Source organism: Salmo salar, chromosome ssa14, assembly GCF_905237065.1.
Source record: "Salmo salar chromosome ssa14, Ssal_v3.1, whole genome shotgun sequence".
NCBI lineage: Eukaryota > Metazoa > Chordata > Actinopteri > Salmoniformes > Salmonidae > Salmo > Salmo salar.
Window position 1 is genome coordinate 69371697 of NC_059455.1, and position 14286 is coordinate 69385982.

Sequence of the window (14286 nt, forward strand, 5' to 3'; positions counted from 1 at the left end):
AGGGGTGAAAAAGTTGAGCGAGGGAAAAAATGTAACAAAGTAACGTCAGCAACAAACCGCACAGCAGCAAGTAAACAAGTCCATCAGTTATGACCGGAAAGACGTCACTCCAAACGAGGGCTGAAATATATTGAGCATGCGTGTTGATATTCTTTGCTGATTTGACAGGAAACGACAGGAAGGTGAGACTGCTTTATCTGTTGTGGTTTGTATCGTTTTATGTGTTTTACCCTGTTATAATATGAAACACAAGGTAATTCACGCTTTTTAATACATTGTCAAAGATTCACGCATTATTTGTAAATATACAATTTGCAAGTTGGCTACGTTCTTGACTGCAAGTCGTCGACCCAGTTAACGTTAGTTAGCAAGGTACACGTAAGCGTAAACCTGCAGATTTTTTTTTTTTAGCTATCTAGCTGATAACTGGCATCTCGTAATGTTAATTTTGTCAGATTGTGGCGAACGCTTTATTGCCATGTGGTTTTTGTAATCCATTCAATAAAATTGCAGCTAGTTGGCTAACTAACGTTCTCTTTCATTTTAACATCTGGTTGTAGATAATCTAGCTAGCAAGAACGTTAGCCACCGTAGCTAGCTAGGCAGGCTAGCACATCTCATAGCGCCTAGTTCAAAGTTGACACCATGTACACGTATGCTTTGGCTGTTTTTTTTATCAGAAAATTGTGGTAGGTTGGTTTCTAATATTTAACGTCATTAGCTAACGTTAGATGGCTGTATTTCATTATCTATTACTATGTTGCAATCTTAGTTTGACACGAATGGATCAAATATTGGTTCTTTTATCCTCACTTAGCATTGCTAGTTGGCACTTCGTTTTAACCGGAAGGTTGCAAGATCGAATCCCAGAGCTGACAAGGTAAAACTCTGTCCGTTCTGTCCCTGAACAAGGCAGTTAACCCACTGTTCATAGGCCGTCATTGAAAATAAGAATTTGTTCTTAACTGACTTGCCTAGTTAAATAAAGGTAATAATGATTATTTGAAGCAACTGAAGTACACACGCCAATTTTTCACTGTAATGCCACGAGTTTGTATTGACCACTTTTCCTACTGTATTGCAGATGAGGGCCCTGTACGTGTTTGCTCTACTAAGTCTGCTGGGTCTGGGGACAGGAGAGGAGGGGGCTCGTCTGTTAGCTTCCAAGTCCCTGTTGAACCGTTATGCCGTTGAGGGCCGTGATCTCACACTGCAGTACAACATCTACAACGTTGGAACCAGGTATTGAAAAATGACATTGAGTGTTAAGACAAGCAATTGAATGTCTGCCTCTGTTCTGAAAATTAATGTTTTTTTTGTTTGCTTCCCAATTCTGTACCCTTATCCCAGAGTGTGAGGTTTCACAATCTGCCTTAACTCGTTCTGAATACTCGCTCCACAGCGCTGCCCTAGAGGTTGAGCTGTCTGACGACTCCTTCCCCCCTGAGGATTTCGGCATCGTCTCTGGGATGCTGAATGTGAAATGGGACAGGATCGCCCCGTATCCTTTAAAGCCACAAACCTAAAATGTTTCAGCTCAATGGCTCCTAAGCACCAATCTTTTACAACGAAGCCCACAGCATACTCTGAAGTTGTATTGCAGTTTCTCAAGTTGAATTGTCAAACTCATTCCACGGAGGGCTAGTGTCTGCAGGTTTTCACTCCTCCTTTATACTTAATTGATAAATTAATTAGTAAGGAACTCTGAACTCTCGACACCTGGTTGTCTAGGGCTTAATTGAAAAAAAAAACTGTAGACACTAGGCCTTGCATGGAATGAGTTTGACAACCCTGCTCTAGTTGTTTATACCTTAACCCTCCCCAGTGCCAGCAATGTCTCTCATACTGTGGTACTGCGCCCCCTGAAGGCCGGATACTTCAACTTCACCTCTGCCTCCGTCAGCTACCTGGCTCAGGAGGGAGGACAAGTTGTGGTAAGGGAAAGGAGAATCATCTACGCAGATCAGGGCCTGTATTCATAAAGCATTTTAGGAGTAGGAATACTGATCTAGGATAATGTTTTCCCTTTTACATCATAATGAATAAGATTACATGGACAGCGTGGACTTGATCCTAGATCAACACTCCTATACTGAGATGCTTTATAAATACGGGCCCTAACATGGGTTGAAATTATATTTGTAATCTTTAAGATACTTTGAGCGTTTGCTTAAGCACTGGCATGTGGTCAGGGTTTGAACTTTTTGTGCTTTTGTATTGGTTCCATTGCAATAGGTAGTTCCATCAAGCAGAGCTGAAGTATTTAAAATGGTATTTGAACTCAAGTCTGATGCAGACTTGCTCTGTTCTCTATTGCTCTCTCCAGTCTGGAAGTTTTTCTCTGCTACATTAACGTGCAGAATGAGCTTAACACCCAATAGCCTATTAGGTTGGTGTTGATATTTCCTGGTAATTGTTTTTATGCATTGTGCACTTGCACACATCCTGTTATGGATTTTAAATAATTGGAAACTCTCTAGTCAATTCAACTAGAGACTAATGCAAAGTAGTGATGTTTGTGACCTTCTGAGGAAATTAAACCCCCTTCTGTCTTCCTACAGGTTGGCTACACTAGTGCCCCTGGACAGGGTGGGATTTTAGCTCAGAGGGAGTTTGACAGGCGTTTCTCCCCCCACTATGTAAGTCATTTGTCCTTTCAAAGCATTATGGTTGTTGTAGACCTCTTACAGGAGTGTTTGGTGATATACCACATACCCTAACCCTTCGGGCTGATTTCCTGGACCCAGATTAAGCTTATTCCTAGTCTTAAATGCATGCTCAATGGCAAACCTTTATTGGAAGTGCTTTTTACTCGAGGAATGTCTCAATCTGAGTCCAGGAAACCAGCCTTTGTTGGACAGAGGCCTAGACTAAAATATTCTTGCAAAAATACATGGCTGTAGTATGTTCCTCAGAAAGAACTAGACTCTTCATTTCTTGGCATACATATAGTTGCTCAGTATTTGTGTAATGTATGGAGGTAGAACAAAGCCAGTACTCTGTCTTTGGTACCAGTGTGTTATCGTCTCCTGGTCCTATCCTCAATTGCTGGCACACTTGAAAGTAAATGACAAGGCCTCTGTTTACCAACCAGTTACCAGCCACCCCAAACAAACTAGACTACAAACAGCCATGTTTAATTTTGTTTTATTCTCCATGCACTGTTTGTTTAAAATGGAACCCCACTTCAGTAGGGTCTTGCAAGATCTTTCCCCCCTATTTCTAATGGACAAGAAGTACTCCCCTGTTTTCAAAATGGTTTCTTGCTGAATTTGACCCAAGCCTTGAATTGGCTGTGACATCACCTCCCCCCCGTCTCTCTCCAGCTGGACTGGGCCGCTTTCGGTGTAATGACCCTCCCCTCCATTGGCATCCCCCTGCTCTTGTGGTTCTCCAGCAAGAGGAAATATGACTCGCCCAAGGCCAAGAAGAACTGAACGCTCTACTCTCCACTGTGGAACTAGCTAGGGATGGGATTAAGGTTTAATAACTTGTACCTTTTCACACTATTGTGCTGACAAACTGTGCTGGCTCAGATATTTTCTTGTCACTTTGTCCTTTCCAGCATAGTTTTAGCAACCATGCTGGATGTGTAACCAGAGTAATGCTGTACATCTCAGTAGTGTGAAAAGGGATTTAGTAGATTGGGAGGCGAGTGACTGTATTTTTTTTTAAATGACATAATTACCCATATTGGGGGTAAACGAGAACATGTAATGAGTGATCTGGGAAGATGTGCTTCCTTGTGATTGGGAGATTGAGCTTTGTGGACTATAGCAGTCGATGATGGGCTAGAGGTTTCATTGCTGTTTTTTCTATTCCATACATGCACATGCATTACATACAGTACACACACACCAAGTCGCACTACAGCCGCAATGCAAGAATGGCTGCCTTTTTTTTGTTTTATTTTGTAATTAATTTGAAACACTCAAGGTAATTTCTACAGAAAGTCATTTCCCAGGTGACTTGGAACTTTATGTTTGGGAAATAAACAAGCTGGGTTTTTACAAAGTAAGATTCTTGTGTTTACCATTCTCTTTCAATCTTTTTGTGGGGTAGTGAGCAAGTGTACTCTTCAAGGGTAGATTGGGGCACAACTTCTGTAGCTGCATTTTTGGCACACAGAGACTTGACATTCAGGATGATCTCAAGCCTCGCGTTAAATAGAAAATATACCTTCATCTGTTTTAAGTGTACAGTAAGGCTTACTTCAAATATATTTGATATTGGGGTTGTCAGTACTTTGTTAAATGATAATTGCAGAGGGTCTTGGGTGAAAAGTGCTTAGGGTTTATAGTTTGATATAGGGTGGTCATTAAGGTTTACAAGTGGAGTTGTATGATAGGGTCTTAGTAAAGAGTGGTCAGGGGTTGGGTGGAGGCAGTGCAGGCTTTGAGCCGGTTGGCCTCGCTGGGATCTGTTCGTAGATGCTGGTGCCTGGGTCATCAGTCAAAGGTCGTTCTGAACGAGGTGGCAGAAAGACCCCAGGTCGGGATGGGGAAGAAAAGATGGCATTTCCACATCGCTAGAAAAATGAGAGAAAAAAAGATGGGCCTAAAAAATTCAAAGTATTTTTATAGGAAATATTTCTTTCCAACATTTTCAATGTAACTTGATCTACCAATTTGTATTTTTTTTTACTCAATTGTTTAAAAAGCCTGAAACATTTTTTTACATTCAGCTTATTTTATTCATTGACAAATAGATAATATGCAAAACCATATGTTTGTTCCAGTACCTGCACACTTCCGTCTGATCGAGGGGAGCAGTTAACAGCCCTGCGAGGCGGTCGTAAAGGCCGGTTGGGGGCTGTCCTGGCTGGAAGGGGAACATGACTGGGGGCCTCTCTCCCCAGGTTCAGCTCTGAATAGAGGTGATGCTGGGGGTCTGCAAATGAGAGCGGATATATTGGAATACATGTATACTGTCATACAGTGCCTTCGGAAAGTATTCAGACCCCGTGACTTTTCACATTTTGTTCAGTTACAGCCTTATTCAAAAATGTATTAGTTTTTTTCCCTGTCAATCTATACACAATACCCCATATTTACAACACAAAAAACAGGGCTTTAGAATTTCTTGTTAATTTCTTGAAAATAAACTGAAATATCACATTGAAATACACTACCAGTCAAAAGTTAACACCTAGTCATTCATGGTGTTCTTTATTTGTACTATTTTTCTACATTGTAGAATAGTGCACACAACTGAAATAAGCTTATGGAATCATGTAGCAACCAAAAAAAGTGTAAAACAAAGCTAAATATATTTTATATTTGAGATTCAAACACAGCCACCCCTTGCCATCTTTGCACCCTTTCGGCATTCTTTCAACCAGCTTCATGAGGTAGTCACCTGGAATGCATTTCAATGAACAGGTGTGCCTTAAATTAATGTGTATTTTCTTTCATTCTTAATGCGTTTGAGCCAATCTGTTGTGTTGTGACAAGGTAAGGGGGTATATAGAAGATAGCCGTATTTGGTAAGAGACCTAGTCCATATTATGGCAAGAACAGTTCAAATAAGCAAAGAGAAACGACAGTCCATCATTACTTTAGGACATGAAGGTCAGTCAATTCAAAAAAATGAAGAACTTTGAAAGTTTCTTCAAGTGCAGTTGCAAAAAACATCAAGCGTTATGATGAAACTGGCTCTCATGAGGATCACCACAGAAACGAAAGACCCAGAGTTACCTCTGCTGCAGAGGATAAGTTCCTTAGTTACCAGCCTCAGAAATTGCAGCCCCAAAAAAATGCTTTAGAGTTCAAGTAACAGATCTGTGCCTAGACACAATCCTGTCTCAGAGCTCTATGGACAATTCCTTCGACGTCATGGCTTGGTTTTTGCTCTGACATGCACTGTCAACTGTGGGACCTTTATATAGACAGGTGTGTGGCTTTCCAAATCATGTCCAATCAATTGAATTTACCACAGGTGGACTCCAATCAAGTTGTAGAAATATCTCAAGGATGATTAATGGAAACAGGATGCACCTGAGCTCAATTTCGAGTCTCAACAGCAATACTATTTTTTATTTTCAATACATTTGGAACATTTTCAAAAAACCTGTTTTCACTTTGTCATTGTGGGGTTTTGTGTGTAGATTGCTGATGATTTATTTATTTAATCCATTTTAGAATAAGGTGGTAATGTATCAAAATGTGGAAAAAGTCAAAGGGTCTGAATACTTTCCAAAGGCACCGTATATTTACATTGTTCATTCTAGGCATGGAGAAAAATGGGGCTGTATAAATATAACATAACATTAAGGAGCAGCTAAAACGTAAACGGAGAATGTGTAATGGGTAATTTCAGGTTGAATCAAGCATGCCGTGCCTTGCTCAGGCCAATAACAATACCACCCCTGAAAGATAAGTGGCTAGTCTTGTCTTTCACCTTGCCCGCCTGCGCTCCTCTCGGCATCCCGCCAGCACCCCATGGCGTAGAAGTCGATGTGTTCCTTTGCCTCTTCTTCGTGTTGGGCCAGATGAGGGGTTTCCACGTAGGTGTGCAGGGGCTCCATCTTCCAGTAACTCGGGTCCTCTGCGGAGCCACTGCTCGTGAGCAGGACGGAGGACGCTGCCACCCCCCTCTGGCCTGGTGGGTTGCCCACATTGACTTTGGGAGTTATGTCTGCCTGGGAAAGCATGCTTGGTGGCTTGTTGACCTGGGCGTACAGTGCTTTGGTGTCGTCATCACCCCTCCCACATGCTCCTACACAGCTAACACCAGTTTTTGTCACCTGGAAAAAACATTGGTAATGTAGTCCGTAAACCTATTAATAACGTTGACTTTTTAAGTGGGTTTGTTTAACTTACAAATGTTAAAGTGCGGATAGTTCCTCACCTCCATCAGTTCCCTAAGCTGGCTTTCTGGTAAAGAACAGGACTTCTTGAGCACCTTCCTGACCACAGCATACTCTGGCATCCTGTCGTCTGTAGGGGCTGAGCTAGCCAATATCTCTTGAACTTGGACAGTGTCAGGAGCCGAGGGTGCAGTTGATGACAGTACAGTGGCTTCCTTTTCGGTCACTTTCGTTGTCTCTCCACCTTCATCCCGAAACCCCAGTTTAACTGTACCCTCAAAACTTTCACTGGACTGCGAGAGAGAGTAAAAGAGATACAGAAAGATTGAGAAACAAACTGTTGCATTTGAGTTTACCAAAAAGGATAATTTACCACAAAATGTGTTTTTAGATGTTTATAGGCTAATTAGGTCGTGCCAATGATTATTTCCCTTTCGTTCATGGAGGAGGCATGGGGTGTGGAATATGTACTCGGCACCTCGTCACAGGGTGTGTTGAGAATCTCGTTGAAGGGCCCCACGGGATTCTGGGTGTAGTGGCTGACCAGCTCCCGCAGGCTTCTATGGCGACTCTCCTCCCCAGCGATGAGGTAACATGCCCCTCTGCCACCCTCTTCTTCCTCTATGATGAAATGGCGGCATCTATCCTTTCCTCTGGGGGGAAAATTATGTGTCTATCTAAAGATGTCTTTAGGTATGTGTGTGTGTGTGTGTATGGTGAATGTGTGGTCTGTCGTGACTACCTGTACGAGAGTACAAAACCAATCTTTGACTCGCTGAGCCTGATCAGAAAACAGCCCTGCTGTTTGTCCTTCAGAAGCTCCTCTGCCTCCCTATCCAATCAGTCAACACACACACACACACACACACACACAGAGAAAGAAAGAAAAATTAGAACAATTCAGCTTTAACAAACTGCAAACTGCATAAGCTGTACAAACAGAGGACGTGTGTGTACAATTATGTGTCTTTGCTTTGACTCGTGTGTCTTTCTGAACTATTTTCTATTTCGTGTGCATACTGTATGTACCCATAGCTGCGGGATGTAGGGGTGCTGAGCACCCCTGAATTAAATAAATTAGTATAAAGAAACAAAAAATATTATTTTTATCACAAAAGTTGTGCACTGGGCCTTTAATAGTCCTGTATTAGCAGACTGATATAGCCTTTTGCTATGTTTTCCTCAGTAACCCCTGCCCCCTTATGTGTGAATGGGTTTGAATATTAATATGACCTGTTTCATTGATTGAATTTATTAGACAATTTTATAAACATACATAAGAGAGGGATCCAGCTTCAATGGCTAAAAACAATGACAGAACAATTTCTGTTTGTGTCATAAAATGAGTCAATAGTACAGTTCCATTGCCATAAACAACACTCAACCCTTGTCTCATTTACCTCTAATATATACAGTACAACAATCAATCCCTAATATATACAAGACAATCACTTTTACACAATATACAACACACTAGGCACCAAAAGTCAGTCCATATGCTATCCCAGGCATTATCTTCTCACCCACGTACTGTAGGCCTACTCCTCACTTTCGTGACATGCTACTATTCAGCCATTTTCTCAGTAAGAACTTGAAACTGACCATGGAGGTTATGAATTTCAAGTTCTTTGGAAGACTATTCCAAAGAATGGCAGCTGAGTACAAAAAAGCTTCCCTCCCCAAAACATAATTAACAATGTCAGTTTCACTTCTTCTAGTGGAATAGTTGTGGTTATCCCTGACCAAGTGAAGAAGTTGCATAGGTACCTGGGGACCATACTGTGGACAATCTTATGGACAAGACACAATTTCATCTGAGTGAATCTCTCCTCCACTTTGAACCATCTGAGGCTTTCAAAGTGGGAATGGTCAAGATGAGTATGTGTATCCCTATATATGTGTTGTGTCATCTGTGATCTTGTGTGTGCGCGTATGCATTTTATGTGTGTTTGAGTGAATGTGTGTGCATGTGTGTCTGTGGTCTTCTTGCATATGCACTTGTTTCCCTGGATGTGCAATGTTTCTTTATTTCTATTGCAGATAATGTGTATACCAGTATATGTTTCTGTGTGTGCTAGCAGTCTGACTGACAGACAGACAGACAGACAGACAGACAGACAGTCTAACCTGCGCGTGGCGAAGCCATGTAGCCAGCGGGGCAGGGGGTAGCCAGGCTGACGCAGGCGGGGGAGCTGTGTCCTCTCGAACCACAGCAGGGTGTGGGCCCGAAGGGACGGAGACAAGGGCTTCAGGGGCCCGGGGCCACCCAGAGTCAGAGCAGGAGACACCCTCTTCACTACTGTCTGAGATAGAGGGAGATAGACATGGAGGGTTGTGAGATTTATAGGCATATTCAATAGTTTCTCTGTTGAGCTGTCTGGTATCTTTTCATTATTGTGGAGATTTTAAGGCCATATTGAAAAGAAAACAAAAAAGGTGAAAAGGGAAAGAGAACAACGCCCAGTCCAGAAACAGCACCTACCAACTACCACTTTGTGTAGATCTGAAAGGAAAGAGAGAGAGGGGGTTGGGAGAGGGAGAAAACGGCTGTTGTTCACACACGTAAGCTTGAATACGTTCCCACAGAAGTTACCTCAGCAAGAGAAGACAGTTATATTTTAAACACTTGGTATACACTTGATATGCTAATCCATGCTTTTTTAATTCCAGCATGCAGTCAACTACATGGAAGTGGCCTACATGCCTCCCATCCTGGACATTGGGCCCTACCCGCAGCTCATCCAGTTGGTGCTCTCCGTCACAAACAGCAAGACACTACAGTCACCGGTATCTGATACAACATTACTGTGTTGTATCAGGACTATACAGTAGGTACGGTGTGTAAGTCAAAGTGTGTATGGTATAAACCTTCATAGGTCAAATAAACCCATCATAGTATTTCACCTATCCTTTCCCATTTATGCACATCAAACCGGTAGGATCTTCGAGAAGACTCTAGAGACAGAATCTGAACTGGGCTGACCCACGCAACACTGAAGGTGGAGAGGTAACTTTCAGTTCTCTTTGTTTTAACGTTTCATGAAATGGCTGTTTTTATTAACCGAGCCACAGGAAGTTGTCTGTCTCTAACTGTACTCTGTGGTTTAGGGTGTAACGTGTGGCTGATGGTTTCAGACCTGACAATCTGACTGGAGTTTTACGGGAAATCCTCTACAAAGACACAGACTTATGCATTTTACAAACAAGCATTCACACACAGTAGAAATACACATGTCAATTAATGCACAGATACTTGTCTGTGTCATGTCTACCAAGCATAGAAAACACTATTGAAAAGCATGCAAATTTGCTGATCTGGCTTCTGAAGTTAAATCTAATGTCAGATTTAAATTCTGTAACCTCATTCTCCTGGCCATTGGTTTGTTTGGTTGGTAGCGCCGCCACCTCCTCCCGAGGGGTTTTGGGGACCTTTAAGCTCCGCCTGGGTTTGATTGGAGGAGTCTTCCTGGTGGGCGGGTCTTGAGCAGAATGCTGGTGTGGTACAAGCTTTTGGGGTTGGATAGGCAGGCAGCTGATTTGCTCCTCTCGCCTGCTTTGAACATCTGCAAACCAACACAAAATAATCTATCAAGCTAACCATTAACCATCACAAAAGTGACGGCTTAGAAAGCATCTTTTTGACATTGAACTAACACAATGTACTGTATATATTTATATATTTTTTATATTTCACTTCTATTTAACCAGGTAAGACCCATTGATGTTATCAACATCTACAAACCAACATAAAATACATCTTATATAGGTAAACATTAACCATCACAAGTAATGGCCACTAACACAATATTTTTTTTTATTTAACCTTTATATAACCAGAAGTCACATTGAGTTTCACATCTCTTTTAAAAAAGTGAACCCTAGCCAAAAAGCAGCATACATATAAAGTGCCTTCAGAAAGTATTCACACAAGGGGTATGAATACTTTCTGAAGGCACTGTAGTAACACAACATAAAAAACATAACAATGAATGGAAGTTAAAATGGTGTAAAGTGCATACTTGCTCTGACAATAAATCAATTCAGATCACTTTTAGTATCAACTTCAGATGTAGATAATACTGTAAATAATGCAATTTTCACATTAGTGCAAAGGATTCACTTAGTAGAATAAACACAAAGAATCAATTGTATAACAAGCACACGTCACATTGGTGCCGTGAGTAAGATTTGGTCTGTTGATGCCTATTATCTGTTGGTGTCTTAGTGGAGAGAAGGTGGAGTGTAATCAAGCTAGTCAGGTAACTACTCTTGTGTAATGAATAACCTTTTTATGAGACTTGCCTTAGCTCGCACAGCTAATGCCTGTAGGTTTTAGCTTAGTGGGCTAACACAATCTTCGGCTGCGCAGACAAACCTGTCTATCTCTTTCAGCCCAACAGCAGATCCGTCTCTTGGTTTGGTATAAAGCTGAGTGATTGGGCTGGGGAAATGTAACCACTCTAAAATTCATAGATAGAGCTATGGCCAGGACTCACAGCCAGTGAGATCGACATGATCTTTCACAAACTTATTTTGAATCTATACATAGTTTGTTAACAAAGACTCTTGGCAACAAAATTGTAAGCAATGGTAAACATTAGCAATGATATTAAATTAGTTAGTAATGAAAACATTGTTCCTACATAGTTCTGACTGAATATAAAATTGTTAAAAGTATAAGCCTGACCTTTTATGCGCTGGTAGTCGAAGTCCATGTTGATGTTTAAAATAGGTTGTCACAAGACAGCTGTGAAAACGGATGTCTGAACATCTCTTTCCTCCTCTACATCCACTAGTTTGTCTGTGTGTGTCTATGAGAGAGAAAGAAAGGGAGAGAGAGCGAGAGAGACAGAGAGAGTGATAAGGAGGAAGGGGGAGAGAGGGAGGAGACATGATAGAGAGATAAACAAAAACAGTTTTTGTGGGTGGGGGAGGGAAAATGTCATCTTTACCAATTTCTTAATTACATAATGATGTCCTAAGTTGTGCATACATAGACCATATGTGGTATGTGCATGCATCTACAATTGTCATCTATTATTTTTTAAATAAAATAGCAACTACTCATGGCTGTCACTTTACCCATGCACATTCTGCATTTATCATGTTAGAGAACTGAGAACTCCCCAGGGTGAGTCTCACACACACACACACACACACACACACACACACACACACACACACACACACACACACACACACACACACACCCCTCTCTCTGTCTCAGTAACAGTACTGCATTCTGTCACTTCTTTCTCTCCACTTCCTTTCACCTAAAAATATCTAAGTGAGTCACAGCTGTGATTGTCTCAACTTGTCATGTGACTTGGCACTTACTAATTATGAAGCATTTAGAGCTGTTTGTTTTTCTAAGAGCTCATATTATGTCCACAACTGTTCTGTTCCATCAATGTAGGTCTGCTTACTGTATATTACTGTATATAAAAAATACAAGAATAATAATTTACTACATTTATTAATCAGGTGTATTCCATTCCTTTTTTATAATTAGTATTTATCTGAATATTAGGACAAAGACTTGTGGTTATTCCAGTGTGAAAGACAACGTGAAAGGATGAAGGAAGAATTACAGTAGGCCTAAGCTACTTATAAAAAAACAGTTCAATTTTACTTCCACAGAGTGGCGCAAGAACCAAACGCATCCCACAATAATGTTTTGGTGACAGTATGGCACACGTGCCATAATAAAAACATGACATCTTGTAACAAACGGTTATAGGCCAATTGCTTATCATCATCGTCATTATTGATCATCATCATCATCAATTCATGAATGTCGATTATCAAATTTCAATGAAGTGAGTATAGCCACACCACAGGAAGCCACACACACACACACACCACACACTGACAGTATCTCACCATCATTGTGTGTTACAGCACAGGGTCATTGACAGTTAGACGCCCATATGACAACTTGACAAGTGTGATTGAATGACTGGTAGTGGTTCTTTCTTTCGAGTTGCATAGCATGCCAAAACAACTCAATATACAGCGCATTTGGAAAGTATTCAGACCCATTGGCTTTTTCTACATTTTGTTACATTACAGCCTTATTCTAAAATTGATTAAATTACTTTTTTCCCTCATCAATCTACACACAATACCCCATAATGAGGAAGCAAAAACAGGTTTAATACATTTTTGCAAATGTATTGAAAATAAAAAACAGAAATACCATATTTACATAAGTATTCAGCTATGAGCCTTGAAATTGAGCTCAGGTGCATCCTGTTTCCATTGATCATCCTTGAGATGTTTCTACAACTTAATTGGAGTCCACCTGTGGTAAATTCAATTGATTGGATATGATTTGGAAAGGTACACACCTGTCTATATAAGGTCCCACAGTTGACAATGCATGTCAGAGAAAAAACGAAGCCATGAGGTTGAAGGAATTGTCCGTAGAGTTCCGAGACAGGATTGTGTCGATGCACTGATCTGGAAAAGGGTAACAAAAACAGCATTGCAGCATTGAACGTCCCCAAGAACACAGTCCATCATTCTTAAATGGAAGAAGTTTGGAAGCACCAAGACTCTTCCTAGAGCTGGCCACCCGGCCAAACTGAGCAATTGTTGGGAGAAGGGTATTGGTTTTGGGAGGTAACCAAGGTGGTCACTCTGACAGAGCTCCAGAGTTCCTCTGTGGAGATGGGAGAACCTACCAGAGGGACAACCATCTCTGCAACACTCCACCAATCAGGCCTTTATGGTAGAGTGGCCAGACGGAAACCACTCCTCAGTAAAAGGCACATGACAGCCCGCTTGGAGTTTGCCAAAAGACACCTAAAGGACTCTGACCATGAGACACAAGATTCTCTGGTCTGATGAAACCAGGATTGAAACCTGGCACCATCCCTACAGTGAAGCATGGTGGTGGCAGCATCATGCTGTGGGGATTTTTATCAGCTGCAGGGACTCGGAGACTAGTCAGGATCGAGGGAAAGATGAATGGAGCAAAGTACAGAGAGATCCTTGATGAAAACCTGCTCCAGAGCGCTCAGGACCTCAGAGTGGGGTGAAGGTTCACCTTCCAACAGGACAACGACACAGCCAAGACAACGCAGGATTGGCTTCGGGACAAGTCTCTGAATGTCCTTGAGTGGTCCAGCCAAAGCACGGACTTGAATCCGATCTAACACCTCTGGAGAGACCTGAAAATAGCTGTGCAGCGACGCTCCCCATCCAACCTGACAGAGCTTGTGAGGATCTGCAAAAAATGGGACAAACTCCCCAAATACAGGTGTGCCAAGTTTGTAGTGTCATGCCCAAGAAGACTCAATGTTGTATCTGCTGGCAAAAGTGCTTCAACAAAGTACTGAGTGAAGGGTCTCAATACTTATGTAAATGTGATATTTCAGTTAATTATTTTTAATAAATGAGCAAGTATGTCCAAAAACTGTTATGCTATGTCATTATGGGGTATTGAGTGTAGATTGATGAGGGGGAAAAAACTA

At 41.5% G+C, this 14286-nt stretch overlaps 2 protein-coding genes and 1 non-coding gene across 6 annotated transcripts in view; 2 read left to right on the top strand and 1 right to left on the bottom strand.

Moving 5' to 3' along the window:
* On the top strand, window positions 1-4018 carry LOC106570196 (translocon-associated protein subunit beta). Of its 3 annotated transcripts, none has more exons than XM_014142265.2 (7): window positions 65-182; window positions 818-880; window positions 1085-1242; window positions 1403-1501; window positions 1826-1934; window positions 2562-2639; window positions 3327-4018. In XM_014142265.2, the coding sequence occupies exons 3-7, from the start codon at window positions 1085-1087 to the stop codon at window positions 3435-3437; spliced, it is 555 nt and encodes a 184-aa protein (XP_013997740.1). In that variant the 5' UTR covers window positions 65-182; window positions 818-880; the 3' UTR covers window positions 3438-4018. The 3 variants fall into 3 exon arrangements, with proteins under 3 accessions (XP_013997742.1, XP_013997740.1, XP_013997741.1); XM_014142266.2 differs by lacking the exon at window positions 65-182 and adding an exon at window positions 189-253; XM_014142267.2 differs by lacking the exon at window positions 818-880 and having other exon boundaries at window positions 1-182.
* LOC123726935 (small nucleolar RNA SNORA57) lies at window positions 2928-3059 on the top strand. The gene has a single exon (XR_006759043.1). It is a non-coding gene; the product is annotated as a small nucleolar RNA SNORA57 (small nucleolar RNA).
* Window positions 3863-14286, bottom strand: part of LOC106570194 (uncharacterized) — a 10773-nt gene continuing 349 nt past the window's right edge. The window contains exons 2-10 of one of the 2 annotated variants that reach the window (XM_045694741.1): window positions 11496-11619; window positions 10169-10371; window positions 8936-9111; window positions 7551-7640; window positions 7287-7461; window positions 6850-7101; window positions 6400-6745; window positions 4742-4890; window positions 3863-4528 (exon numbers count right to left, since the gene is read on the bottom strand). In XM_045694741.1, the coding sequence (XP_045550697.1) occupies window positions 4367-4528; window positions 4742-4890; window positions 6400-6745; window positions 6850-7101; window positions 7287-7461; window positions 7551-7640; window positions 8936-9111; window positions 10169-10371; window positions 11496-11523 (1581 nt within the window). In that variant the 5' untranslated portion in view covers window positions 11524-11619 and the 3' untranslated portion in view covers window positions 3863-4366. Of the gene's footprint in view, window positions 4529-4741; window positions 4891-6399; window positions 6746-6849; window positions 7102-7286; window positions 7462-7550; window positions 7641-8935; window positions 9112-10168; window positions 10372-11495; window positions 11639-14286 lie in introns of those variants that run through there. The other variant, XM_014142258.2, reaches the window with a different exon arrangement.